At 36.3% G+C, this 25,322-nt stretch overlaps 1 protein-coding gene across 1 annotated transcript in view; it reads right to left on the bottom strand.

Moving 5' to 3' along the window:
* Nucleotides 1-6,990: 6,990 nt before the first annotated feature.
* Nucleotides 6,991-25,322, bottom strand: part of CNTLN (centlein) — a 192,034-nt gene continuing 173,702 nt past the window's right edge. Inside the window, 3 exon segments of the mRNA XM_033511379.1 lie at nucleotides 6,991-7,092; nucleotides 14,946-15,023; nucleotides 16,323-16,508. Of these exon segments, the coding sequence (XP_033367270.1) occupies nucleotides 6,991-7,092; nucleotides 14,946-15,023; nucleotides 16,323-16,508 (366 nt within the window).

Genomic DNA, 25,322 nt, shown 5'->3' with positions numbered 1-25,322 from the left:
TCCCCCAAAATCTGGGATTTGTTGAATTACAGATAGTGTTGTGTGATTCCTTTACCAAAGGAGTTTTCCTATACCAGAAAAATGTCAAATCTATGCTCTGCAATAGGTTCAATAGGTCAGAGTCACTTGAACCTCTCCTTTATACTGTCTGATAGAGATTTTTCAAATAGGCTCTTAATCTGATAAGCTTATTCTTCCACAAAGACAGAAACCTTAAATTTCCATAGCCTGCTAAATGTGCTGTAAAGTAACCCCTCACAGAATGCTGCACTTATATATAGCTGAGCAAGATGTGAATACTTCTCCACTTATTTCAGAAAGGTTGTTATCTTGACCTAAACACCAAGATACTGAGTCAATATCCTCAAAGAGCTGGACCCATTGCTCACCTGGCTCTGGACCATCATATTGCCTTTAAATACTAGTGTAGTGATTTAGATTTGCCAATTTGAGTTTCCTGGACAATGCACCAAATAATCATGATGCATTTAGTGCTGGCTAAAATCACCAGTGCACTTACTCATTTCCTGCTGTGAGATACAGATTAGGAGAAGGGCAAAACAGGCTTAAAAGGTATAAATAAACTTTATTAACAGGACTACAAGAATAAGAAGCATCAGAATAAAACCCCCAGAACACTTTTCCTCCCCCTGCCTGACTTCTTTCCTTTCCCAACTGACCATTTAAGAGACAAAACCTGGAATGTTAAAGCAGTACCAACTGTACAACAGTCTTTTCATCAGTTTTTGTAGGGAGAGGAGTTTTCTCATGCCATGCCATGCAGACTTCTCCACAAGAAACAGTTCTCTCATGGCTTTTCACTTTCACAAATAGCAGCCAGCCAGGCAAAAAGTTCTGCAATTGTGAATCCCCTCCCATTTTCACAGCTCTTTCACAGTTCTCCCACAGGTGTGTCCATGGGCCATGAATTCATGGATTATTATTTTAAGGATGATTTGTTCAAAGGCAAAGGTTCTCTTCATCTGTCTCTGGGATCATCTCTGGGAACAGAAGCTTCTTCTTTCCCTGGGGGCAAATGGTCTTCATCACACTCATCTCTCTTTCTGTTCAAGCTTCTCATGGGATCACAGCTACTCCAGTATCTGCCTGCCTTCAATGGATGCCTCTGCTCACATTTACAGTTAGAATACTTCATTCCTCCACACTCTCTCATGAATTAAAGAAGATATTTCAGTATATCATTGTTCATCTCCACGGCCCTACTAAAAGAATGTTTCAGCCAAACACTAAGGCATCTCCTCATTCACCATCCATCTAGAGCTTTACTCTTTCTTTACTGACCTCAGTGTCCGCACCTTGACTTCTACATGTCCTTTGTCATTTTGTCCTTTTCTCTCACCTGAGAGGAGAGTCATGGTCTGCAGGTCTCAGCTGTGCACTGAAAGGGTTAAACCTTGCCAGGCCTGCAGATGGCCGTGGGCAGTGGCCCTAGCAATCATGGTGTTGGATTTCAGGCTGTGCTGGACCCCTCCGTCCACCTGACAGCCACTGAGGGGGGGCAGAGAGGACGGGCTGGAGCCGCTCCTGAGGCCTGGTGGGCCCCAGCTCGGTGCAGACCAGGCTGGGGAGTGTGGTGTTGGTGAGTGTCAGCAGCCATGGCCCGGCCCAGCCTGCGGGCAGTGCCCCACAGCCTCCAACCTCCGCACAGGCCACAGGGGAGCGGGGCGGCCTCACCAGAGCTCTGACACCTTCTGAGGCTGGAAACAAACAGAGAGAGATTCCTTGGGTTTGGTGTTTTTAAAATGTGGATCTCACAGACGCGGATCTAATTCCTGAATGGTGCAAAATGTTGTCAGCTCTCAGAACAGCTACTGGCCTTTTCCAGGCACAGAGGAAGCTCCCAGCAGCTTCTCTCAGAGAAATCACTTCCGTGGGTGGTTTTTTACTTCTTCCCCAAATGTCAATCAATGTGAAACCAGCACAACTAGTTACATATAAATATTAAATCACATGAAGCAATCCAATGGTGATGCACACAACAATGACATACAGCAATGGAAATTAGCTTTTGTTTTCCTTGTTCTGTTATTTAGCTTGTAGTGTAGCTAGATATTAATTCAGTAGTAGAAGTGAAACAGAAAAGAGAATTAACCTAGCTGGAGGTATGACAGAATTAAAATTCAGACCTTCCTGACTCCATTAGCCTTTCTGCAATCCTAAAGGAAAAAAACAAACCTTAACATAGCCAGCAACACAAATTAATTAATTTCTAAATGTGTGATTATAGAACAGATACGCGACAGAGAAAAAATAATGCTTCAAACAAGTCTCTTCCTTTCAAGAATGCAAAAATGCATAAAAGATGTTACATGATGGCTACATGAATACTTTGAGATGTTTTGATTCTCTCCCTGGACTCCTTCTATTAGGTCTTACACTTACATTTCACTCTCATTTAGAATACCTAGCCTTGAAAAGTGCAACCCATTCAGCCAGTGAGGAAGTCCAGAGGCACATGGGAAGACACACACAGTGCCTTCTCTGACAGAGAATCCTCAGTACAGAAAAAAATGGATCCCACTGGTATAAGAGATCATTAGGAAGACTTGTATCTTTATTCCTAATCAATGTAAATTAGGATTTATGTGGGTTAAACAGATGGCACTACAGACACATAATGTGGGAAGTGACTATTGCCAGGTACTTGGACTTTAATTTTTTACATTTTAGGGTAAAAAATCATAGAATGGTTTGGGCTGGAAGGTACCTTAAAGACCACAATTCCAACCTTCCACAGGTTGCTCAGAGCCCCACCCAGCCCAGGGACACCTTCCACAGGTTGCTCAGAGCCCCACCCAGCCTGACCTAGAATAATTCCAGGGATGGGGCTTCCCTAGGCAACCTGTGCCAGTGCCTCACTATCCTCACAGTAAAGAGCTTCCTCCTAATATCGAACCCAAACACATTCTCCTTCAGCTTAAAGCCATCCCCTCATGTCCTACTACTACAACATACCGTTTCTCTCCAGCCCTCTTGTTGTCCCCCTTTAGGCACTGAAAGGCTGTTCCAATGTTTCCCCAGAGCCTCTTCTACTCCACATTGAACCACCCCAACTCTCTTAGTCTTTCTTTATAGGAAAGGTGCTCCAGCCCTCAGTTTATCTTTGCAGATCTCAGTTATGTCCCAATCCACTCGGCAGGTTTAGGGCAATGTTGTTAAATTCACTCTGGGCAATGTGGCAAATTTTAACATGCCAACAAAGGAAGTAAGGCTTTTCACAAACTTGAACTTCAACATATCCAGACACAACAAGGTACTTACTAAGGCATTGACTGGAATTTTTCAGTCTGGTTTACAATATATCTTGAGAAAAAGAAGAAATGGTAGTGGTAGAAAAACACCACCAACTGTGGATCCATCAATGATACTTCATTGTTGCAATTTTGATGTCTTTTGGTTGAAGTGATGGTCACAGTCTTTACTGATCTGGGTAAGACCATGGTAACAAAGACCATAACAGAGTTCAACAGGCTAATATACACTCACGTTCAGGTAGAGCACCCAGGTGCTCTCCCTGGGGTGCAGACTTTTACACTGTCTGATGCAACACTGTGAATCACGCTGTAAAACTGTGGAACATGCCCATTCCTCTGGTAGAAGGCCCCAGAAAAGACTCTGGGTGCGTTTTGGGGTCTTTGGTAGTTTATGACACCTTCTCTCACATCAGCATAATAGAGCCAGTTACACTCCATCAGAAGGGATGAATAATATGAATGTCCCAGTAGCTTTTCCTGGCAGGGGAGGGAGAGGGGTTTTACAACTGAGACAGTTATGTAAGGAATGACACTTCTAGAATTTAAAGCATTATCCCATCTCGCAGGATCTGCTTATCAGCCTCTTCCCTTATCTAGCTGAAACCCTAGCTTCTTGCTAAGCAAAGGTTCATTTGTCATGGTCACCCTCTCGTGCTCACACACCCTGCACATGGGTTGTTTCCTTGAGCGTCAGCAGCCAAACACCTGATGGTTTGAAACACTAACCATTAATGTTTCAGTCTCTCACATCCTCATGAGGACCTGATAGTGCATAATGAAGACTTTTGAAAGGGCTAAACATTTAAACAACTTTGAAGAACCATACAACGTTGTGTATTTCATATTTAATGAACACATGCATAGACCCACCCACTCACCCACACACACGTGTTTGTATATATATGCATACATATTTGTATGAATATAAATGTTGAAGTATTTCAGGGCATCATCCTTGTGTCACTGTACGTAATGACTGTAAACAGCCCATTAATTTCACATGCACAGCCATCAGCTGCTGCTGCCGGAGGGACAGCCCAGCCTGACACGATCTCAGGGGCTGCAGGGATCAAAGCTCTGAGCCCATTTCTTGGGAAAGTTTGCCATCTAGAGGCCTTTTCAGGCAGCACCAGGAGAGAAAACTACCTTCACAAAAGAAAAACAGATTAAGTGGATTTTCTGGATGTCCGTAGGCATTGGTAGTTCAAAAGAGCACTGCTTTTAATACATTTAATGTTTAGCTTCGTTAGCAATACCGTCTTGAAAGTGTTGAGCTAATGCTTTTCCCCAAATCAGAATCAGTTCTTCACTCAATGGTTGTAGTGTAAGGGGATTTTTCAAATATTCATAAAATATAACCAAAATAATTTATTTTAATCTTTTTACAGTAATAACGAACTTTTCATAGACCATCTTCTGCTCTGTTAGTGCAGGAGAGATGAAATTAGTAGTAAAAACTACTATGTTCATCACAGACAGAGCTCAACATTTGTGTCAGCAAAAGGCAAAAATTTATTTTCTTTGGAGTATCATCCTCTTTGTTGTCCGTACTATCCTCATATCTCTCAAACTACATGAATTTTTTATCTCTGAAAAATGTTGACTGGTATTTCAATTTTTGTTTGTTTGTATCAAATTAGAAAATAATTTTTGAATGAAAATACCATTGAAATACATTTAGACAAGAAAGATCTTCAAAGATATTTTGCTAACTTTCCAGAAAAGTTTTCAGAAAGACAGTGGTGTTATACCTTCAGGACTATTTGTGCATAAATCTGTATCCACTTGTGTTTAAGGATTTCCATTTGCTCTCTCAGATGAAGTAGATAATAATTTGGTTATGCAGTGTTCTTGTTTACTCTTGCACCAAGAAAAGATGTCTTTTTATACTCAGTTGCCCAGGAGATGCAGAAATTTTCTGGGGCAGTAAAACAAGATGTTTAAGTTATGAGAAAAAGATAGTAGTCTGGAAAATCCCCTCTTTTTGAGACATATTTTCTATGTCAATTAGCTGATGCTCCCTGAATTTTCACCATGACAAAAGATCAAGTGTTAAAGACCAGCACCAAGATCAGACTTGCACCAGCAGGTGTTTGGCAGTGTGGAAATGAAGATAATGGGGATAAATTTTTAGAGATCTTTGGCCTCTCAAAGCTCTGTTCACTAAGCTGCAATAGAGATTTTGTTGAAATTATGTCCAAATACATCTTGCTGGAATTACTGGACAACCTAAGAGCATGATTTCCGCGTCTTGACAGATATATCTTCCTTAATTTTTGTTGTCATTATTTTATTGGCATTGGAATCCAGGTAAGTATTTAGCTTCTGTAAAACCTGAGGCAACTACTTCCAACAACTGTTTCACTCGCATGTGAGTGGCATCCCTTTGCTTATTTCAAATATCTCACCACACTGTTTCACATGATGACCCTTATTTCTTGCATTGAAAAAGATGGTGGTCAACCATTCCTAAAGATGTGGCAGGTTTTTTACACAGGGCTAGTTCCAAGTCTTAATTTATAGGTGCAAGTGGAATATGTTTGCATGGCTTTCTCTAATTCCAATAAAAATTCTCTCAAGCCCCTGTGTTCACCAGGTGCAACTGAGCAGAAGTTTAGAATGTCTTCTTTTTGTCAGAGACATCAAATTGAGAACTCCATAAATTAGAAGATACATGATTACATCCTACGAAAATCACTGGTCTGACATGCAGAAAACCTCTGCTTCATGCTTCATTTGAGTGAACTTAGTCCAAATAGGTCTTTGATTCCCCACCCAATATGGATAATGATATCTGTTGTAAAAGAGCTTGTTGTAAAAGATATCCATAAATGAGACATATATGAGACCTAAACATTATTAACACATGAACTCAGAAACTTTTGTCTTGTTTTCTTTTGTCAGTGGGTTGGTCCAGAGGAATTCAAGCTCTAAGATCAAAAATGTGAAGAAGCAGCAATTACTTGCTAGTACTGCCAGAGAAAGCTCGGTGGAAATAACGGACTAAAATTCTATACTGCTTTCCCAAGGCAAGTGAGAGCTTGCAGCTACTTATTAGCTGAGAATAAACTGGATCTACTAGTGAAAAAAACCATAATAGACAGAACTTAATTTTATTGAACTTTTAAATATATTGCACAAATTATGCTCTAGTATGCTCAGAAGAAATACAGCTTTTCCTGTATTACTCCACACAGAATATTTTTATTCTACAATCATTCATTTTTTTTAACAAAGCCATTTCTTTTTATGTAGCATATATCATAAAGTTGGACTTTACAAAGAAGCTAAAGAAATTAGGAATTTAAAATCCCAGTGATATTGTTCCTTTGTAGATCCTACTTCTACCGTTCTGATTAGTACAATCAGGTGTTACTTGAGTGCTTTATGTTCTTTCAAAATTGTACAGATGTGTATTAGTCATAACAAAGACATCTCTCTACAAAACCTGCACGTGTGTTCACTGGCATTGCATTTAAAGGAAAATAATTTTGAGCTTTGCATTGATTTGGAGCATTTTTTCTTTTCAGGAATCAAATACCGCATTGCTTTCTAATAGGAATTTAATTAATTCCTCTTGTTCAACAATTAATTAGTTCATGGTTTCTGTGTATGTATTGAACATGCATATTGACAGTTCGTTATGAGAAGAGGAAAGACATGAGGAAACAGCACACACTGTAGTCACACTTTGCAAATATAAATTTTAGCAATATCATACAATGTGCTTCATGAGGGAACTGTACTCTTCTACCACTTTTTAATTCTCATTTAATTTTTCCAGTACATCATCCATTAAGTATGAGGCAAAAGGAAACTGAAAAAAAAGAGACTAGGAAAAATGATCATTGAACTTTATTTTCTTCATGTGAAATACATTTATTAAATATCTTTAAACTATCAGATTTCACTTACTTCTGACAACTACCACACACATATATATCTGATCTTTAAAGTTCATCTGCCTGGTTAGTGTCTGAAAATTTGCTCTCTATCATAAAAATGATAAAAGAGCAGTGTAAAATGAAAAAAGATAAACTCCTTATTGAACAATTCATGCTTTACTGACCATGTTAATGATGTAAACTGCAGTACCAGCATCTCTGTCATTTATCTTCAATCAGCTGATCAATAAAAGGTTACAGTCACCTCTAGGGCATGCAGAAATGGTAGTGTATGAGTGTAAGTTCACTACTCTCAGGAGGAAGAGACAGAACTACCAGTATAATTCTCAATGCTGTAGCAAATTGCCTTGGACTCACACACAAAACCTTGTAAATAATTAAACAACAACAACAAAACAACAAAAAGCCCTCCAAAAAATTAACAACAAAACCCCAAAACAAAACAAACAAAACCACAAAGAAACTTCCCAAAGCAAAGGAAAATCCCAAACCTCCGTTATACTGCATTAATTGGAATGTGACACAAATGTCTGCTTTTCTAAAACATGATACCAAAAAATTGTATTGACATATCTACAGAGAAAAATTAAAACTTCTTTTAACTTCTCTGATATAAAAGATGCATTTGCACAACCAATGTTTTCAAACTAGATTTGGTATATTTATCAGTGTCATTACTTTAATGCTTACAGAGGTTTTCTTTCAAAGTCTTGGTATATCTGTGCACTATTGGGAAGTATTTTTAGAGGTGGTACAGAACAGTGGTCCTGGCAGCTTCATCCAGAGTGGCCAGTGGTATGCCTGAGGAGAACAGGGCAGTTTTCCTTCACTGTTGAAAAGTCTCTATCATCTTCAGAGATCTCTGTCAGCTTATTGCATGGTGAGATCTGTGGTGCCTGAGGGGTCAGTACAACACCAAAACTAACAGTGCATTCAGAAGGAGAGATAATTTTGCATTATAAAGCCACCAGAAATAAATAAGATAAAATATAATCTGGTGGAACAAGCTGCTGGCCAGTCATCATTTTCTATGTTTCACAACTTTAGTTCAAAGCAACACTTTTCAATCTAGAACTCCTGTCTAGTTCCACACTTCAGTATTGCTGCTCTAGTTTCATTTTTTCACTCCTCTGTTCCATCTGAAAGAGAAAATGGTATGGTCTTTTCACCAGACAGCATAGTGCTTGTTTCTGACATTGATGTGAAACAAAAAATAAATCAGAAACAAAAAACCCTAGACATAAAAGCACATTAAATGCAAAATGTAACATTTTGACTGATATACAGACATGAATCTATATACTGATATTTATAATTGCTAACATGTCATAAAAATATCTACAAAAGGAAAATCTTGTTAATAGAAGGCATGTATTGTGAAGAGACACAATGGCAATCCTACGTGCTGCTCAACAGTCACTTTGTAGTTAGAGAAAAAGGACAACAATATGTATGATTTCCTTTTTCCCTTTTCCCCTGCAGGAAAGGGGGTTTTCAAGGGCTGGTTCTTGCTGGCCAGACATGTCTGGCCGTCTGTCATAATTAATGTACATGTGTGGTAAGAAATTTCTAGAAGACCTCTACACCTGTCAGCTTTCTCCTGTGTGCTATTGTGATGACTTTTTGGGGAATAGAGGGCTCAAATTAACTGAGCACAAATCTATTCTATAATATAAGACATCATCTTACCTGAAATTCTGGGACTTTCAGTTGCTACTATGCTTTAAAAAACCTGACTCTAGTATCCTGTTCACTCTAATTCCTCTCTTTTTCTAAGTATGTTTTTTATAAGAGCACTGTATCATTATCTCAAAGTCTCTAATTCTTCTTGCCTAGCTTGACTTCATCCATTTCTGATACATTTCACCTCCTTAATGCTGTGCCTGAGATGAATGGCTTCTTATTGATGTCTCTGGCTCATATCTTTCTAACTACATTTTAGTTGCTGCTCACTACTCTCTGTGGCTTCCATGTCATAGCAAAGTGATCTTTCAAGAACTCTTGCCGTTTAAGTGATTCATTTAAATCAAGAGCATTTGAAAGTGGAACGTTATGTCATTCTTTCAACATTTGTTGGTTTCAAAGACAGTGCTGCATGTTTCTCCCTGGTTCTCTTTCCATACACACACCCAGAAATGGATGATCTCTATAGTCTTAATTTTTAATAGAAGCTTATCAGATTTACTTTTAATGATGGCTCTGCAGCTATCCTGGGAAACTTCCCTTTACATTTCTCCCCAGAACTTCACAGCCACTGAAGCCATCTCTACTCTAAAGCATTCATCCCAGCTTCAAAAGGTGCCGTATGCTTGAGGAAGGCTCTGGAAGTTCAGTGAGTGCCAAGTGCACACCTAAGGAGTGAAAGCTTGTTTTCCCCACTGATAATTAGATATTTTAATACAGAATGATACTTCTTTCAGATTTTTTTACCAATATCTGTGCCACAACCCACTTAACATTAATTGTGGCAATGCTAAATCAGTAAACTATGGTAGGCTTTAACAGAAGTAGTATTTAATTGATCTGTATGATTTCACAACATCTGAATGTGCAAACTACATCTGGATTAAAATAATTTTATTTATTTGACTTCCCAGAATTACAAATTTCTTCTTTGACAGTAGGAAGCTGTATGAATGAAAGACATATTTCTTACATAACTTATCAGACAGATATCTTGGTGTACTTAAGGTAATGTGATCCTAAAGAGTCAGAAATAGTGACAGTTAATTCTCCTTTTCTCACCTATTTATTCTGACTCTAAGTTAGCTTCTTTTTGAGATCTCTTCTGTAAAAAAAAACAAATTAGTAATATTTATTGAGCTTAAACACGTGTCTGAGTCTCTGTCAGCACAAGTGCATAAATATACACTGATCTGCCAGTGAAAAGTCTTATAATGAATGCAAGCCAATGTTTCTTTTCTAATGAGACACAGCATCTCCATTTGCAGAGTGTAGCATTACTCCAGCTTCTGCTTCGCAAATTCTAAAGTGTGTTTGCATAAAAATAAAAGTATTTAGGTAAATTAGTGGTTATAACTATTTCACACCTCCCCATATGGATCATCAGTATACATTTTCCCAACAAGAAACTATTCAAACACACAGCAGAGCTGCCTTAGATTGAATTAAGTGCACCACAAAAAATAGTATGAAATAAAACTAGGCACTAAGACCAATACCTAAAACATCCTAATTTCACTAAAAAATAAAAGTCAAAATTAACAAAGAAAAAATTTTATTGTTGCTTTTTATCTTATTCTTTGTTCTTATTTTGCTTCATGGTGGCTACATGTACATCATTATATAAATACATATGTGCCTATCTGTATTTTTATCTTTAGTGACCAAGCCGATTTCATCTTGTTTTCAGTTCAGGATGAGTGATATAATAGTTTTGTTTGTGTGCATGAGATAAAACATAGATTTATACCATAATGAATTGTCAGTGTACAGGACTAACCTCTTATAATGAGAAGAAAATCAGGACCTGGCATCAGGGATAATGGTACCCAGAATGTAGCTCAGACAGTGCTGGTACTACTTTTTAAGGTGCAGGTACTTGAAACACCTGGTGATGGTGGCAGTGGTGATTGTGCCCAGGTGTTTGTGTGTGGGTGAATACACATTTCTGGGTGTGAGCAGTTCAAAGACACACTCAGATTGGAGAACTTAATGAAAGCAAAGTAGTCAAGTTACAAGCCAAGAAGTCTGGAAGGAAACAGCTACAGTCATTAATGTCCGTTCCCAGGTGACAGCAACAGAAGTATGCATTTAGAAGCCAGTGAAAATCCTAAAAAGGAGTTGGGCAAAATCCTAACTGATGATTAGTGAATGTACTGTTCTAAACCCTGTTCTAGAGATGTGTTACACAAAGAGTGCCCCTAGAACAGATGGAAAGGAGCCTTTCTAGAGGTTTTCACTATTGGAATATGGCTTTTAGATCCATAATGAAGTCACATGAGAGAAGATTTTATTAGGCAGCTTTCTTAGTGTGAGATGTCATATCCCAAGGAGTGCATGAGGGAGGAAAGGCAAGTGCTGCTGTAGATCTCAAAGGGACATGCTAAATCAATGCTGTCATCTGCTCCAGTGCTTGGAAAACTTAGGCAGATGATTTGCATTTCATTAAAGAGTAATTCTTGGAGACTTCAGGCAGTAATCTGGATTGGACTACCATGCTGTACTCACACACAAAATTATTAATAGATTTTTCTCAGATGGTGTTCCTTACAGCAAGTCACAGTAAATGAAAGCCAAGGGTAGTATAAGAAATCATGTTAAAGTTACATGAGAAGAAGTCATTGTCTTGGCTTAGCCATAAGTTTCCTATGACGTGAAAAAGACAGAAAAGATTGCTGTTTCGTGTGAGCTTTTAGGGAGAGTGTTTATGATTATAAGAAGAGAGTACTACTATAAAGAGCCAGGCTCAATTTATAAGACATACACACTCAGATGTGAGGGATAAAGTGAGTAAAAGCCTCATCACTTGCCTTGCAAGATGTAAACACACATACATGTTGAGATAATCGTACTTATTCTCCCCTAAATAATATAAAGCACTAAAAGCTCAAATGTCTATAATATGAGACTTGTCCCAAGCCCAAACAGTGATGTGTAATTACTCTGATGCATCTACACATGTGCAGGTAGCAGATATCATGTGAAAACTCTCCACAGAGAGGTCCTTCACAGGCCAGAGAACCTTTTCCTTTTATCACAGTGCCAGTTATTGAGATGATTTATTTTTGTTCTTTTATTCCACAGTAAGAACATGAATGTTACAGAATGTTACATATATATATATGTAAAAAGTACAAATACAGTATAAATACAGAGACAACAGAAAAAAACCCATTTCTTGGCCATTCAAGATGTATATTTAGACAAAAAGTGATTTTTGCCAGCTCTGCTGAGTTTATAATATGACTATACTTTCCTATTATATGATTCTTGTTTACATAATAACATTGCTATGCAGATGTTATTATTAAAATCATAAGCCTCTTAGCAGTGGTCTCGTTTCTTGACATAGTAGTTGATAAAACAAGGACACAAACTCTGACACAAACCGTGAGTTTCAGGAATGCGAGAGTATTCATTGCATTCAATATATCACTAAAATATTAATATTCTTGTAAAGCTGACAGATATGAGACTCTTCCAAGTCATAAGAGTATGCAAAATAAAGGTACAGATGAAGTGAAAACAGAGTTGGGGTATCCTTTATCATTACACTTTAGGGGAATTTATAAAATGACAGTAAAAAGCAACTAGTGCTTCGCTCAGTCCCCCCCAAAATTCTAGTGCAGCAGTAAAATGGCGTATGTCAGTAATAAAAATAAAATGTCTATGACATTTTAAATGTTATCGTACTGTCACAGTAGAATAAAATTAGTTTGAAGAATGATCTAAAGGGATATGATGCAGTTCATTATGTATAACAGCAATAGCAGCAGCTTCCCAGTGTTCATAAAGGTTTCTCCATTAAATTTACCTCCAGTCAATAATTAGGAGTCCACAAATAAACCCAGGCAATTAAATCAATACTGCTGGGCAATTACGTTCCAAAGTCCTGGCTCAATGGCACAAAAAGACACTATATCAAACTGCAATATTAAGTGATCTGATGCAATTTTCCACTGAACGTTTACTCAGAATAACAGAAAAGGGCAATCCTGCATCTTTGTTCAAGATGCAAATGGATAACACAGTTTGCCAACATGTAACTCGTAGCAGGCAGTCTGTTGTGAGCAAAACCCTGCAGAAAGCTTACATTTCACTGTGGGCTTTAGTTTGCTGATCAGAAAAGCTTACTAAAAGAAACCACAACCAAACTCTGCAAGATATGAGTAAAGCAATGACACAGAGCTGTTCCATGAGCTGCTCTCAAATACAGATGAAGAAATCTTAATTCTTTCCATCTATGTGCCTCAGCATGGACAAAAATGAAAAGCAGAGCTGGCTGCTCCCCAAAACCACTATAATCCTCTTGCAATTCTAAAAATGGTCTGCTTGCCAAAAATTACTTCTACCCTCAGTGTTTCTTCTGAGGAGCCCCACAAGATGGAGCAAAAATCACAGAAAATCACTATTAACTTGTACACAAATGTATATGGCTAAGAGCAATGAGCTCTTCTATCCTTACATAACATTTGCAGTCTTAATATACCTAGTTTCATTCAACAGTTCCTTCACTGTCCCTCCCCTGGTTAAAATTCTGCGTAGTTTTTTAGCAATTTACCAAATAACAGAGAAACAGAACGAGAAGTGTTCAGTATATTCCATTAATCTGATTCATATTTTGGACTTCATAGTATGAACAGAATCTTGAAATTTATACATGTTTAAAAAAACTCTTAAAATTAAGGCAATTGAGTGAATATAAATAATTGTTCTTTTAATGCTGAGTTTCATGTAGCATTATGAGGTTTAATTAAAATGCTAGTTTTTCTGACAATGCCAGTAAAAGCACACTGCTATTTCTATCTCCTCTGCTGCAGCAATTAAGCAGTCTTCATGGTAGTAAGTTTTGATAATGGAAGAGAGAAAATCTGTTATTTCTTAGAAATCTGCTCAGAGAATACAATCTCAATACAAAGGTTGTTGATGGTAAAATATATAAATCTGATGTGAATTTTCCTTTAAAATGACAATCAAAATATTTTCAATCATTCACATTAACTGATATTAACTACATCACCAATGAACCCATGCTAGTGAATATGCATTAGAAACACTGTATTTAAAAATCAAGTTTTATTTCTGTCCAGATATCAGCTGCCCATCATTTAAATAAAAGAGACAACTAAAAATATAACAGAAAAGTTTTAAGAGTCAATGTATGTTGTCAGTGATGTCCAAACAAAAGCTGACTATGGCTAGAAAAGCTGGGCTCTCACCTGCCAATAAACTGCCCTTGATCACTTACAAGAGGGGAGCATCCCAGCAGACTCTCTGTGTATTAAAAAAAAAAGACTTGAAAGAGAAGAAAAAGTATCACACAGGTCACAGCAGCAGTCTCAATGGACCCCTCAGGGATTTCTGCTAGTCTCAGACTTGTCATCCTCTATGCAGCTTTCCTCTCTGCCCAGAAAATGTCGATAGGAAAATGTTTGAGGGGCCTCTGGTGGAAATTTTTTCATTCTTTCTGCATTGACAGGATGCCAAATCAATATTTACTTCCCACTAACAAGCTGCTCGAGGTCTCAGTAGAAAATATTGTAGAGAATGCGAGAAGACACGATAATAAACAGCTGTCTGGCTATGAGGAAAACATGAATTGACTGGAAACAGGTCCACAGTAAAAGGTCACAGAAACCCATGAACTCCTCAGGTGTCCATAACAACTAGTAACTTTAAAGGCACATAAAAAAAAAGTCTCTTTTTCCTAAGAGGTATGAGAGAACAGATCATTTTCACTCTAGCAAGCATTATACAGTGTTTCAATAATTCAATTAACACATTTGCCAAGATTTGCGCTGGTATTCTCCAGCATTGTTTTACTAGTTATGTTGCCTTAAGTTAGCTGTTAACTATCACAAATCCTTGATTAACACCTCTTCAGTTCTATACAGTAACTCTGATTTTAAGAGAAATACAAAGGAAGTGCTACAAAACAAGGTTATCACATTGCTCATCACAGTATAGCTTGAGACCAACAGCACCATAATTAAAAATACAATGTATCAATTACAATCTAAAATAATTTCGCTAATCAGCACAGAGAGTTATAATTCGTTGTGGGATGATATAAATTGAGCACCTGTGCTTCAAGAAGTTTCTGTATATGCCATAGACATTCTTTATCTTTTTCCAATTCCATTTTTGTCTTTTCTGTTTCCTAAAAATAGAAAAACATCAGGAGCAATAAAGGAAATGTGTAACTGAGTGTACATTAAGTATACAGCATGTGGAAGTCGGAATCACATTTGCAAAATTAGTTATCTGAAACATACTCACCAAGTATCAGTGCTCTATTAAATTTTTAAGCCTACCTGTGTCTGTGCATGCCTCTAGAAATGTGCATAGCATGTTCTTTTCATATGAATACGCTGGTGTATGTGTGATCTATGTCCAAATTGTATGAGTTCAACATAAAGGTGCCTGAGTCTATGCACTGATAGATGGAATATGTACTGTATGTGTAGTGTAAATTCATCTCCTGTCTAATAAATTTGTTTTATATTTAGAGTTAAATATGTTTATGTGTTTTACACATATATTCACAGTGACTAAAACAAAATGATACAGGATGTAGAAATTACTCTGAGAATAAGATAAGTATGGAACAACTCTGTCAAATTGAATCACTTTATAGGGTTGCACAAATGTTAGTAAACAGAGCAGGGACCAGCCCATTTTATTTGTATTCATGAGTGTAATCCCCTATCAGTGCATACACATACTATGCACTATTATTTAACCTACGGGAAGACTCCCTTTTTGTGACCTCTTTAATATAAAGCTCCAACAAGGCTAAATCTAAGTCATCACCAGAGTACTGCTACAATAATGGGCAGCTCCTAGACACTTGCTAAAGTAACTGTACAGGCTTTTTCATTTATTATTTGATCAGGACTAAATAAATCTGGATAAGATATCCTATCACTGCATCTATTTAATAGAGTGATTTGATGAAACACTATCAAATATTTCATAGAAAAATGTATGATAGAATCAACAAAAAAAGGCAATGAATTCACCCAGAAACCATCTGTCTACCAGAAATACCTTTAATAGGTATCACAATTTGTTGTATAGCAACAATTCAGAAAGGAAGTATCAACAAAATCAATCTGGCGCAGAAAGGCACATCCTAATTTTGTTTTCTTCAATGCAGAAGTCTATTTAAAATGTACAATCCTGCCAAATAGTTTCACAAGAAAGGAAAATACTGAATAATATCTCTACATAAACATGCTCAAAGCAGTATGTTTATATTTATACGTGCCATAAGTCTTGCCACCTTATGAGCCTCTAACCTAACCTTTTCATTCAGATTAAATCCTTCTTGATTTCTGTGCTGTGTCTTGCACAATGAAATTTCAATCTTTACCTGCAAATCCTTTTCCTCAAGGAGGGATATAGTCAGAATCTTCTCATCTACGCCTTTTTTACTGAAGTCCTTAAAATAACTTACCTCATCATCTCCTTCTTGTAGTATTTCATAAAGATCAGTTGTTTAAACATTAAGGATAGATGCTGCCAACTGAAGACTCTCTTGGGAAAGACTCTTTTTGCATGCTTTCATTTCTTCCATTTTTTTTGCCAGTTTAACTTTTGTTCTCTGCTCTTGTACGCTGTGGTGTAACTCTCTGGTTAGAGTCTAGAAGACATAAGCAAAAAATACTATACTGTTTTTTTTTTTAATAGTGCACATAAGATGGAAAAATCAGTATTGTTTAGCCTAAGTTCCTTTAGATGGGAATTATCTTCATTCTGTGTTACTGGTTCAACAGTATACATGCTGGGATATTAAAAAAACAAGCTACCTAGAACAGAAAATACGAATTAATACAGTAAACCAAAAAATGTTCTTAAATGTACATACTGTTTTGGTATATCTTTAGCAAAGTTACTATTCTTATAAAGAAATCATTAGTAATACAAAGCAGCTTCCACAGAATCAATCTAAATTCTTTCCTGACCCAGTCTAACAGAAATAAGAACATAATTGCTAGGCTTCACTGTGGTCAAATATAATTTTTTTTAAATTTTTTTAAAACTTATTGACATTCTCTGCATGCAGAAACATCAGTACACCTCTTTATTCAAAACCTGAAATTTTGTTTCCCAGCAAGAGAGGGTAATTCAAAACTGTCCTGGCTACCGAGTTCCTACCTTTCCTATATCTTAAGTTCTTTGGTTAAATGAAATAACACTCAACATCAGTGTAATTCATCAGTTTTATAACTGAAGTAATTTTGGTTTAATATTTATGTTACTATGACAAAAAGATTTCATCAAAAGCTGAGCAAGACAATTTTATTTTAAAATTGTTGACTGACAAACAAGAGTAGCAATCCATTTTCAGAAGATCCTCCTAGAATATTCAACTTCCATGACACAATCAGAACTGTGATTGTCAACACAGACAACTTGGCTGAGTTTAAAATGAGAGAAGAAGGTTTTCTGTTGATCATCCTAGTGAAGCTCATCTTATTAGCTCATCTTACATCTCAGTAGTGGCTGATCAGCTCCTCAAATTCTTATACTACAGAATGCCTTCATTTCACAGAAACTGACAACAGGATTATGAAGCCTGTTTATTGGCATTTTGAGTAAAGTATTCTATGGCCTCTAGTATATCCAAAACAGGCATTAGAGAGCATTTGCCAATACATTTCAACGAAGGCACAGCAGACTCATCCAATTCCAAGATTGTTTTCTTTCTACCACTTCACAACTTTACGTTTTTCTGCATTTAATAAAGCTTAATTATTAAAAATAAAAATGTACTGCCACAAATCTGGGGAGAGGAGATACAGTAAAATTTGTCCAGTTTTCTGATTCAAGTGTGGGTCCCTCCATCCACAGAATTTCCAACAAACTATTTCAGACATAAACCTATCTGCAAGTGCAGAGCTGAGAGGAATGGATAAACTTGAAATGTGATGGGCAGGGACTTAGGGCAACTTGAACTAAGCTCATAGAAAGAAATAGACTAAGAGAAGAGGCAGCCCCAAAAAGAAAAGCACACACTATAAAAAAAGTGCAGATAAATGGTATGTTTTTGTAGCATCTGAATGGTATAACAGTAAATTGTCTCTTGCAACATATAGGAGATGTATTTGAGAATGGAAAATTAAGTTCAATCCTACTTTTTCAATCAAATTGAATCAGCTTCCCATGTTTTAAAAAGAAATGTCTCTCAGGCATAAGTAATCACTCTAGAATATGCACATTTATAACCTGGTGCAAAGAGGAAATGTAAATTAAAGGAGCAAAATATAAAGAAAATTACCTACAAAGCCACTTGGAAAGGCTACCAAAAAATGATAAATAACCAAAAACAGACAAAAAACCCATGATAATAAACAATGTTAAGCATCCACTTGAATGCCTTAAGAATCACAGAAACATTGCCAGGCAATAGTCATTTGACATTATTACATAAATGTTACTGGTATATCCCAACTGCAAAAGAAGCTCATGATGAATGAACAAGCTGATAGCAACAGTGGAATCCAGAAACTGCAACTCCAGTGTAATTGGCTTTTAGCCCACAGTTCCAGAAATGAAGGTGCCAGAAAGACACAGAAGAATCTATAGCATCAATTTAAAATAAAAGGAATAAAAATTAAAGAAAAAAAAAGAAAAAAAATAACAAAGAAAAAGAAAGTTTAAACAAAAATCAAAGAAAGAGAAAATTACAGCTAATAGATTTTATTATGCAAGCATACATTTTATATATAATCACAGCAGATCATACATATGGAGGACTTGTACTTCAATTCCTCTGTCCCTTGAGCAGTTCAAATACACTAAAGCATATGTGGAGCACAAACCATATGTGAAAAATAAGGTTATTTTATGGACTTTCAAATTGGACTCTGAAAGACTAGCTATTTTTGAACCTCCTTCCTTCATGTTATTGATATAATGTTATGATATAAATTTTGTCACTAAACAAGTGCCTTAAAAAATTATAGTCTTCCTATGATTTTAAGTTGCTTTTTCTTCTGATATTTTCTCATCTGTCATATCCTAATGTATTCAAGTGCTAAATTATTTACTTATTAGTGATTTAATTTATATCTTCGTTCATGCTCCAATATAGAACTAACTGTTCAGTCTCAAGCCACACAGGTTTTAGAAACTGAGTATAAAACTCAAGAACTAAGCAGCATAGGTTTTGCTAAAGAGTGTACTGAAGCCAGTACAACATTGTTGTGTGATTAAGAATTTGATCCAATGCATTCTGGAGCTAGGAGTAGATTTTGAACTAAAACATTTCCCTCTCTGTATTTCAAATTCCTTATTTTTAAACTAATAAGCATACATATGATGCCTTGAGAAGGTTGTCCTAGAACAGAGGCTAGACATAGTTAAGAATAAAGTAGGTATTTACTGAAAGGCCTTAAAGGACACACCTTGGGCAGAACAAGTCCCTGGCCAGGGCTACACCCATGATGGACCTAAAAAAATGGACAACTGGTTATGAGGTCTCACACTTTTAGAAGCTTTGGTACATCTGCATATTGGAGTTAATTGTCCAATCACTGCTTTAGATTATTAAATCCCATCCTTCTTATTTTCTCTCTTCAATCCACTGTTGTTTATGCTTTTGGGACTGAAACTTTTAACGATCATCCTTGATATCGAGCTGGAAAAGGAATTGTTTTGTCTACCTACCCTGTGTAGAGAGCTCACTAACACTTAATATGAAACTCAGAACTACACACCTAGGCAGCACAGCATAATGAAAAATATGAAAAGGTATCACACTGGTGATGCAAGCTACCTAAAAGTGCAATACATGACTTCTGCACTATACTGATTTATAACAATGCCTTTATTAGTACCTGTAACACTAGGATTTGAGATTTTCTCTTTGTTTTTTTCTTTTTCTGTCAAATCTATAGAATATTTTGTTAACAAAGCCATTTTCCTAACTTAGATATTACCATCAGAGCTATTCAAGTGGGACACATTTTACTGCTACCAGCCAACTGGAATAGGAATTCTTGATTAATTCCTAAAATGACTCTACACCACTTCTTGTTAGACCAGTGAAACTGGTACTGATCTGACTATAAAAAAAAGAAGCTTAAAAATCTAACAAAATGACCTTATAGTTCCTAGACCTTTTTAATCAGTAGCAATTGTTGAATTATCAAACAACTCCGTATCATTTATATAGTATACATTACAGATCTTTGGCTACACAGAGTTCTGAAATATATCCATTACAAGCCTTTTTACTTTATTTTCACTACTTCAAATATTCATTTTTAAGAATATATTGTTCTCAAATTTATGCTCAGCATGTAATCACTTCTTAGCACTACATCTTTTGCCAGTTTTGAGATGTATAAAGACAAAGGTCTTCTTTCAATTAAAAGGTCATTTTTAATTAAACACTCAAGTAGCCTTAGTGACAAAAAGACCCTGACAGCACACTATTAATAAGGTCTTCACATCCCAAAACACTGGCACTCGTTGATCCTGGAATTAGCATAATTTGATCAATGGCCCTAAATAATGTTGTATGACCAAGGCAATGCCAAAAATTTTCCTGTAATTACCATCTTAATTTACACACTATTATTGTTTGTAGCATAATAAAACTTAATGGTCCCAAGACCAATTCTGATGCTAGCTACCACTGTACCTACATGAAGCCAGATTTCAGTCTTGCAGTGGTGCAGGTATCATGGCAGAGCCCATGGCTCACAAGTGGCTCAGAAGTCATGGATAATTTTAAGTTTTACTGTATTTTGCACAATAGTAATAACAGTGTGCTGCATGTGGCTGAGATCACAGAATCATCAAAGTTGGAAGAGACCTTCTGTATCACCTGTTTAACCACAGTAGCCAAATTAAGGTTCAGTTTAGCTCTGGCCCTTCTAATTTTCTCTCCACATACTTTACAACATCTTTTTAGTTCCCCCAAATTACTTTTTCATCCTTCCAGATATGCTACACCTTTTTTTGTCAGCAGTTTGAGCCTAAGGTCTCTACTAACCAGGCCAGTCTTCTTTCCTGCTGGCTTATCTTACAGCTCAAATGGAGATGGAGTTAATTGTCTTCCAGAAGCTACCAAGGTGCAGTGTTTGGGATTTGTAAATAAACCAGTGCTGATAACATACCAGACATTGCTAAGCAGCACTGGCACAGTGTTAGGGTCTTCTGTTTCCCATGCTGCCACCTCGGCAAGTGGGCTTGGGATGCACAAAATGTAGAGAGAGAACGCAGCTGGGACAGCTGGCCCCGAGTGATCAAAGGGACATTTCACACATACACTGCTTAACAATAAAATCTGAGGGGGATGGTGATTTGTCAGCTCAGAGACTGACTAGGCATTGATCTACATTCCTTAGGGATTTATCCCCCTTTCTTTCCTTTATTAAACTGTCCTTACCAACACACAAGTTTTCTCACTTTTGCACTTCTTATTCCTTCCCCAGTCCTACTGGGGGAAGGGAGCAAGCAGGGAGTCAACAAAGTATGGTGCTTAGCTGCTGGCCAGGTCAACCAACCACAAATATATAGAAGAATAGAATATAATATAATATACAGAACAATTTTGTATGTAGTATTGTGTGTGTAGCTCAATATGGAGATGTCTTTAGATAAAAGTAATTTTAGAAACTCGCTTGTTTTTCAGATTAGAAAAGTAAATGGACGTGGCTCAAAGTGTTAAACCAAAAATTAAGTGGAAAAATCTTTTATGAAACAAGGTTAATTTCCTAAAGAGTCAAAAGTGTTATGAAGATGTTGAAGCTTTCTGTGAATAATATGAGCTAAATTTCACAGAACTGAACACTGAGCTTAAAGAACTCTACTTTTGTGGTGGAATGCTTCTTGCTGGCTTAGGGTTAGGCCAGATCCTAATGTTGCAAAAAGGCTGAGAAATATTACAACCCCAAATACCTCATAATCAACAAAAAAACCCCAGAATAAATGGACAAAATGGGACAAAAAGATAAATGTCATATACCATTTCAGCAGCTCAGATAAATATTCAATGAAAGCATAGTTATTTGTTCTTTATTGCCTCATGAAAAATGACTTTCAAAGTACTTTCAGTAATAATGCTGAAACTGATATCACAGCAGGACTGAAAACACTTCTGTAATAATTTCATTTTTATATATGTTGTTTAATATATATTTATATATGTTATTTAAATTACCTCAAGTCCTTCACTTGAAAAAAACACACCTTTAGGCATAACCTTTTTTAATCAGAAAAGGGACAAGACAAGACACAAAAAAAAGACCACTACAACAGACTTGTTTTGCTTAGGGCTATAACATGTAGCATTCTGACCCAAGGGAATAAGAAAGCCTCATGAGATTGATTTCATTCTTACAGTTCACAGGGATCACATGTCATTTTTAGAGACTCCAGCAGATGCCCTCTTAGTAAAGATGTAGAGGACATACAGACTTACCTTACTTCACCAAGTTCACCAAGCTTCTGCAGCCAAATATTAAAGTGTTAATAACATTATTTTACTAATGTCACACTGGCCACATTTATAAGGTGATGAATTGGTTTTATTTACCTGTCTAAAGTCATAATTTCTGCTGTAATTCTAAAAGCTATTAATATACATGTTCATACCATGTGTCCCATAGTTTTGTGTACTTGGAGGAACAAAGATATGATTTTTTTATCTTTTCTATTAAGAATACAGTAAACCAGTAAACCATTGAATTTGTTAAACCACTCAAAAATCAAAAAGATACATTTAAGAGAATATTAGTGTGACACCCAAAATCTAGCAGAGATGCAAAGTTTCAAAGTCTAATTCAATAAATAGCTGAAAGGAAGAAATCCTCTAAAGCTAGATATCAGACCAATATATGTGATTTAAATTAAACATTCTTATGTTGATTGGCACTGAGAACAGTGCTCACAACTTCACAGTGATAAGTGTAAGATAAAAGCACACATGGCCTGGAAAAACTGCCTCACCTGATGACCTCAAAGAATTCCACTTTACATAAATACAGAGAAATTGCAGTCTGAATGTAAAATAATGTGGTATCACAGTTGCATCTACAACCTGATATTTCACGATTTCCTGATTTTTCAGTTAACACAGGCAAACCTGAACACACATTAACATAATTAAGATTATAAGAGACAAGATCTGAAAAATTCATTGAAGTAATTTACAATATTATCATTCTTTTCTATCCTATTGGTTATTTTGCTATCTATTGGAGATAGCAAAAGCTATCTCCAGTTTGCAGTCCAACATCCTAGCCCAGCCCTACCTTCTCCATGGATCTAAGGTATGGTTGATAGATTGTGAAATAGAAAAGGTGAATTCTGTAACGTCCCAAAACACACATCTGAAGACATATACACAGATTTTCACAGTATTTCTTTTTCAACTACTAAATCTAAACCCACTGTGGCTTTTCTGAGAATCCCTCAAGTCATACAGTATAAAAAGGGTCTGACAATTTCAGTATTTGCGTAAAAAATTTATTCTCCTTGGCACTTAGTACCGCAGACCCCAAAAACTCAGTTAAATGTAGTAAGAATAATAAGATACAGTGACAGAAATTAGTAACTTTGTTGCATAAAATTTTATAATCTCATCCCCATCAATGGCAAGATTTGAATTTGTAAAACTATGCTTGCTTATACGGAGCTATACCTACTTGCCATTAGGGGTGGAAGTCTTCCTTGGCTGGCTCTTGATTTCTCCAAAATACCTCATCCTACAGACTCTAGCAAAACACCAGTCCCTCTCAATTCAAAACAATTAAAAACAAATTGTTTCTTTATAACCATATATTTCTGACTAAAAAATTCAGAATCTTCTTTTGACTGCATTTCCTAAACCATATCCAGGTGCAGAAAAACCATAGGGAAGAATACTGAAAATATTTCAATTTGATGTTCTGTATTTGACATTATAAAAAATGGAAATTAATACATTGTGCTATGTTCTGAAAAAAAAATAATTTATTTACAAATACAAAGACAAGTGACTTAAGTCATGGAACGATTTTAATTATAGGTTGTCTTCAAAACAAGCCATATTTAAAAGATACAGCAATGGACTTACTATTACAATTACAATGTAGTTTATGTTTCAGTAGAGAACGTACCATATAATCTTAAAGGTACACTTATGTGTTTTAAAATTCCCTGTGTGAATAAAAATTAAAGGCCTTTGTATTTCTGGCCAGCACTTTTTCTTTTTGTTTTCTAATCCTCTCTTGAGAACTGTTTAGCTGTCACACTTTATGCCTGAAATCTTGTCTTTAAAACCTGCTTTTTTTCATTACATTTTTTGTAATATCTTTAAGTACGATTTACTGCATCAGCTGGACACCTCATTTATACTAATATGTATAGGTAGCTACTAATATGAGGGACTAATGGTCATATATAATTTTACAGTTTTATGATTATCTGATCTCTCCTGTATATTAAGCTTTAGGACTGTCAAAAACTTGAACTGTAGACCCAAATGTTTTCAGTCTGATGTTGATTGTTAAGTATCAGCGAACACTTCATAGTTTTCATTGTACTGTTGCTAAATTTTCAGCATAATTACCATGTTTTGTGACCTATAACAGAGAAAAAACAATAGTTTTCTTTATAGCTGAGAATGAGTTGAAATATGTATAATCAGCATGAGATGACAGGCAGAATATTTCTGTCAAAATGTATTGGTTTCTAAAATTCTATTTATGTGGAATGGGCAATAATAATAATAATTTAAGGTCCTATTTACTTCTGCATTTAAGTACTACCTCATTTATATTAATTTTTTGCTTGTTGTAAATTCTTTAGTTTCAACAGAATTTCCTCTAATTTACACAGGTGCTAGCTAAAGTACCATCATTCCTTTAAAACTTCATATATTACAGCTATTTACACAGAAGGAAAAAAAGCACTGACAGAAATTAGAGCTTCACACATGTGTAGCAAGAAATGCCTGGGATCTTAGGGAGTTTATTATCTTGAACAGTTAGGGCAGACAAATTCAGCACAGTTGTACCAGATGTAACAAACAAAGATATTCAGGGCAGACCAAGAAATACTGAGGTGAAGCAACACTCCAAAGGTCACATAGCAGGTCAGTGACCAAGATGTGAAGAACACCATGATTTCCTGACACTCAGCTCAGAGTCTAAGCTTATGCTATCTTTCCGCAGAAACACAGAAAAAACCTAAGAACTATAAATCAGATGCTCTGTGTAAGACTGCTGCACTGCTGAAACAAATGTGTCTGAAACCCAACTTAAAGAGGTCAGCTCTGGCATTACTTAGACTCTTAAAAAATCCAATAAAACTTACCAACTATGTTTCCTTAAAATACTGTAATTTGTTGGTGTTTTTTTTTTTTTTTAATGATTCTTTCTTCCTAGAGCTCTTCCTACTTCTCTGTAGCCCTTCTGGCATGTGCCTTGGGGAATACCCCTAACTCCCAACTTCCTCAGTT

Source organism: Parus major, chromosome Z (assembly GCF_001522545.3).
Source record: "Parus major isolate Abel chromosome Z, Parus_major1.1, whole genome shotgun sequence".
Classification (NCBI taxonomy): Eukaryota; Metazoa; Chordata; class Aves; order Passeriformes; family Paridae; genus Parus; species Parus major.
This window is presented reverse-complemented; position numbering and strand designations above follow the sequence as displayed.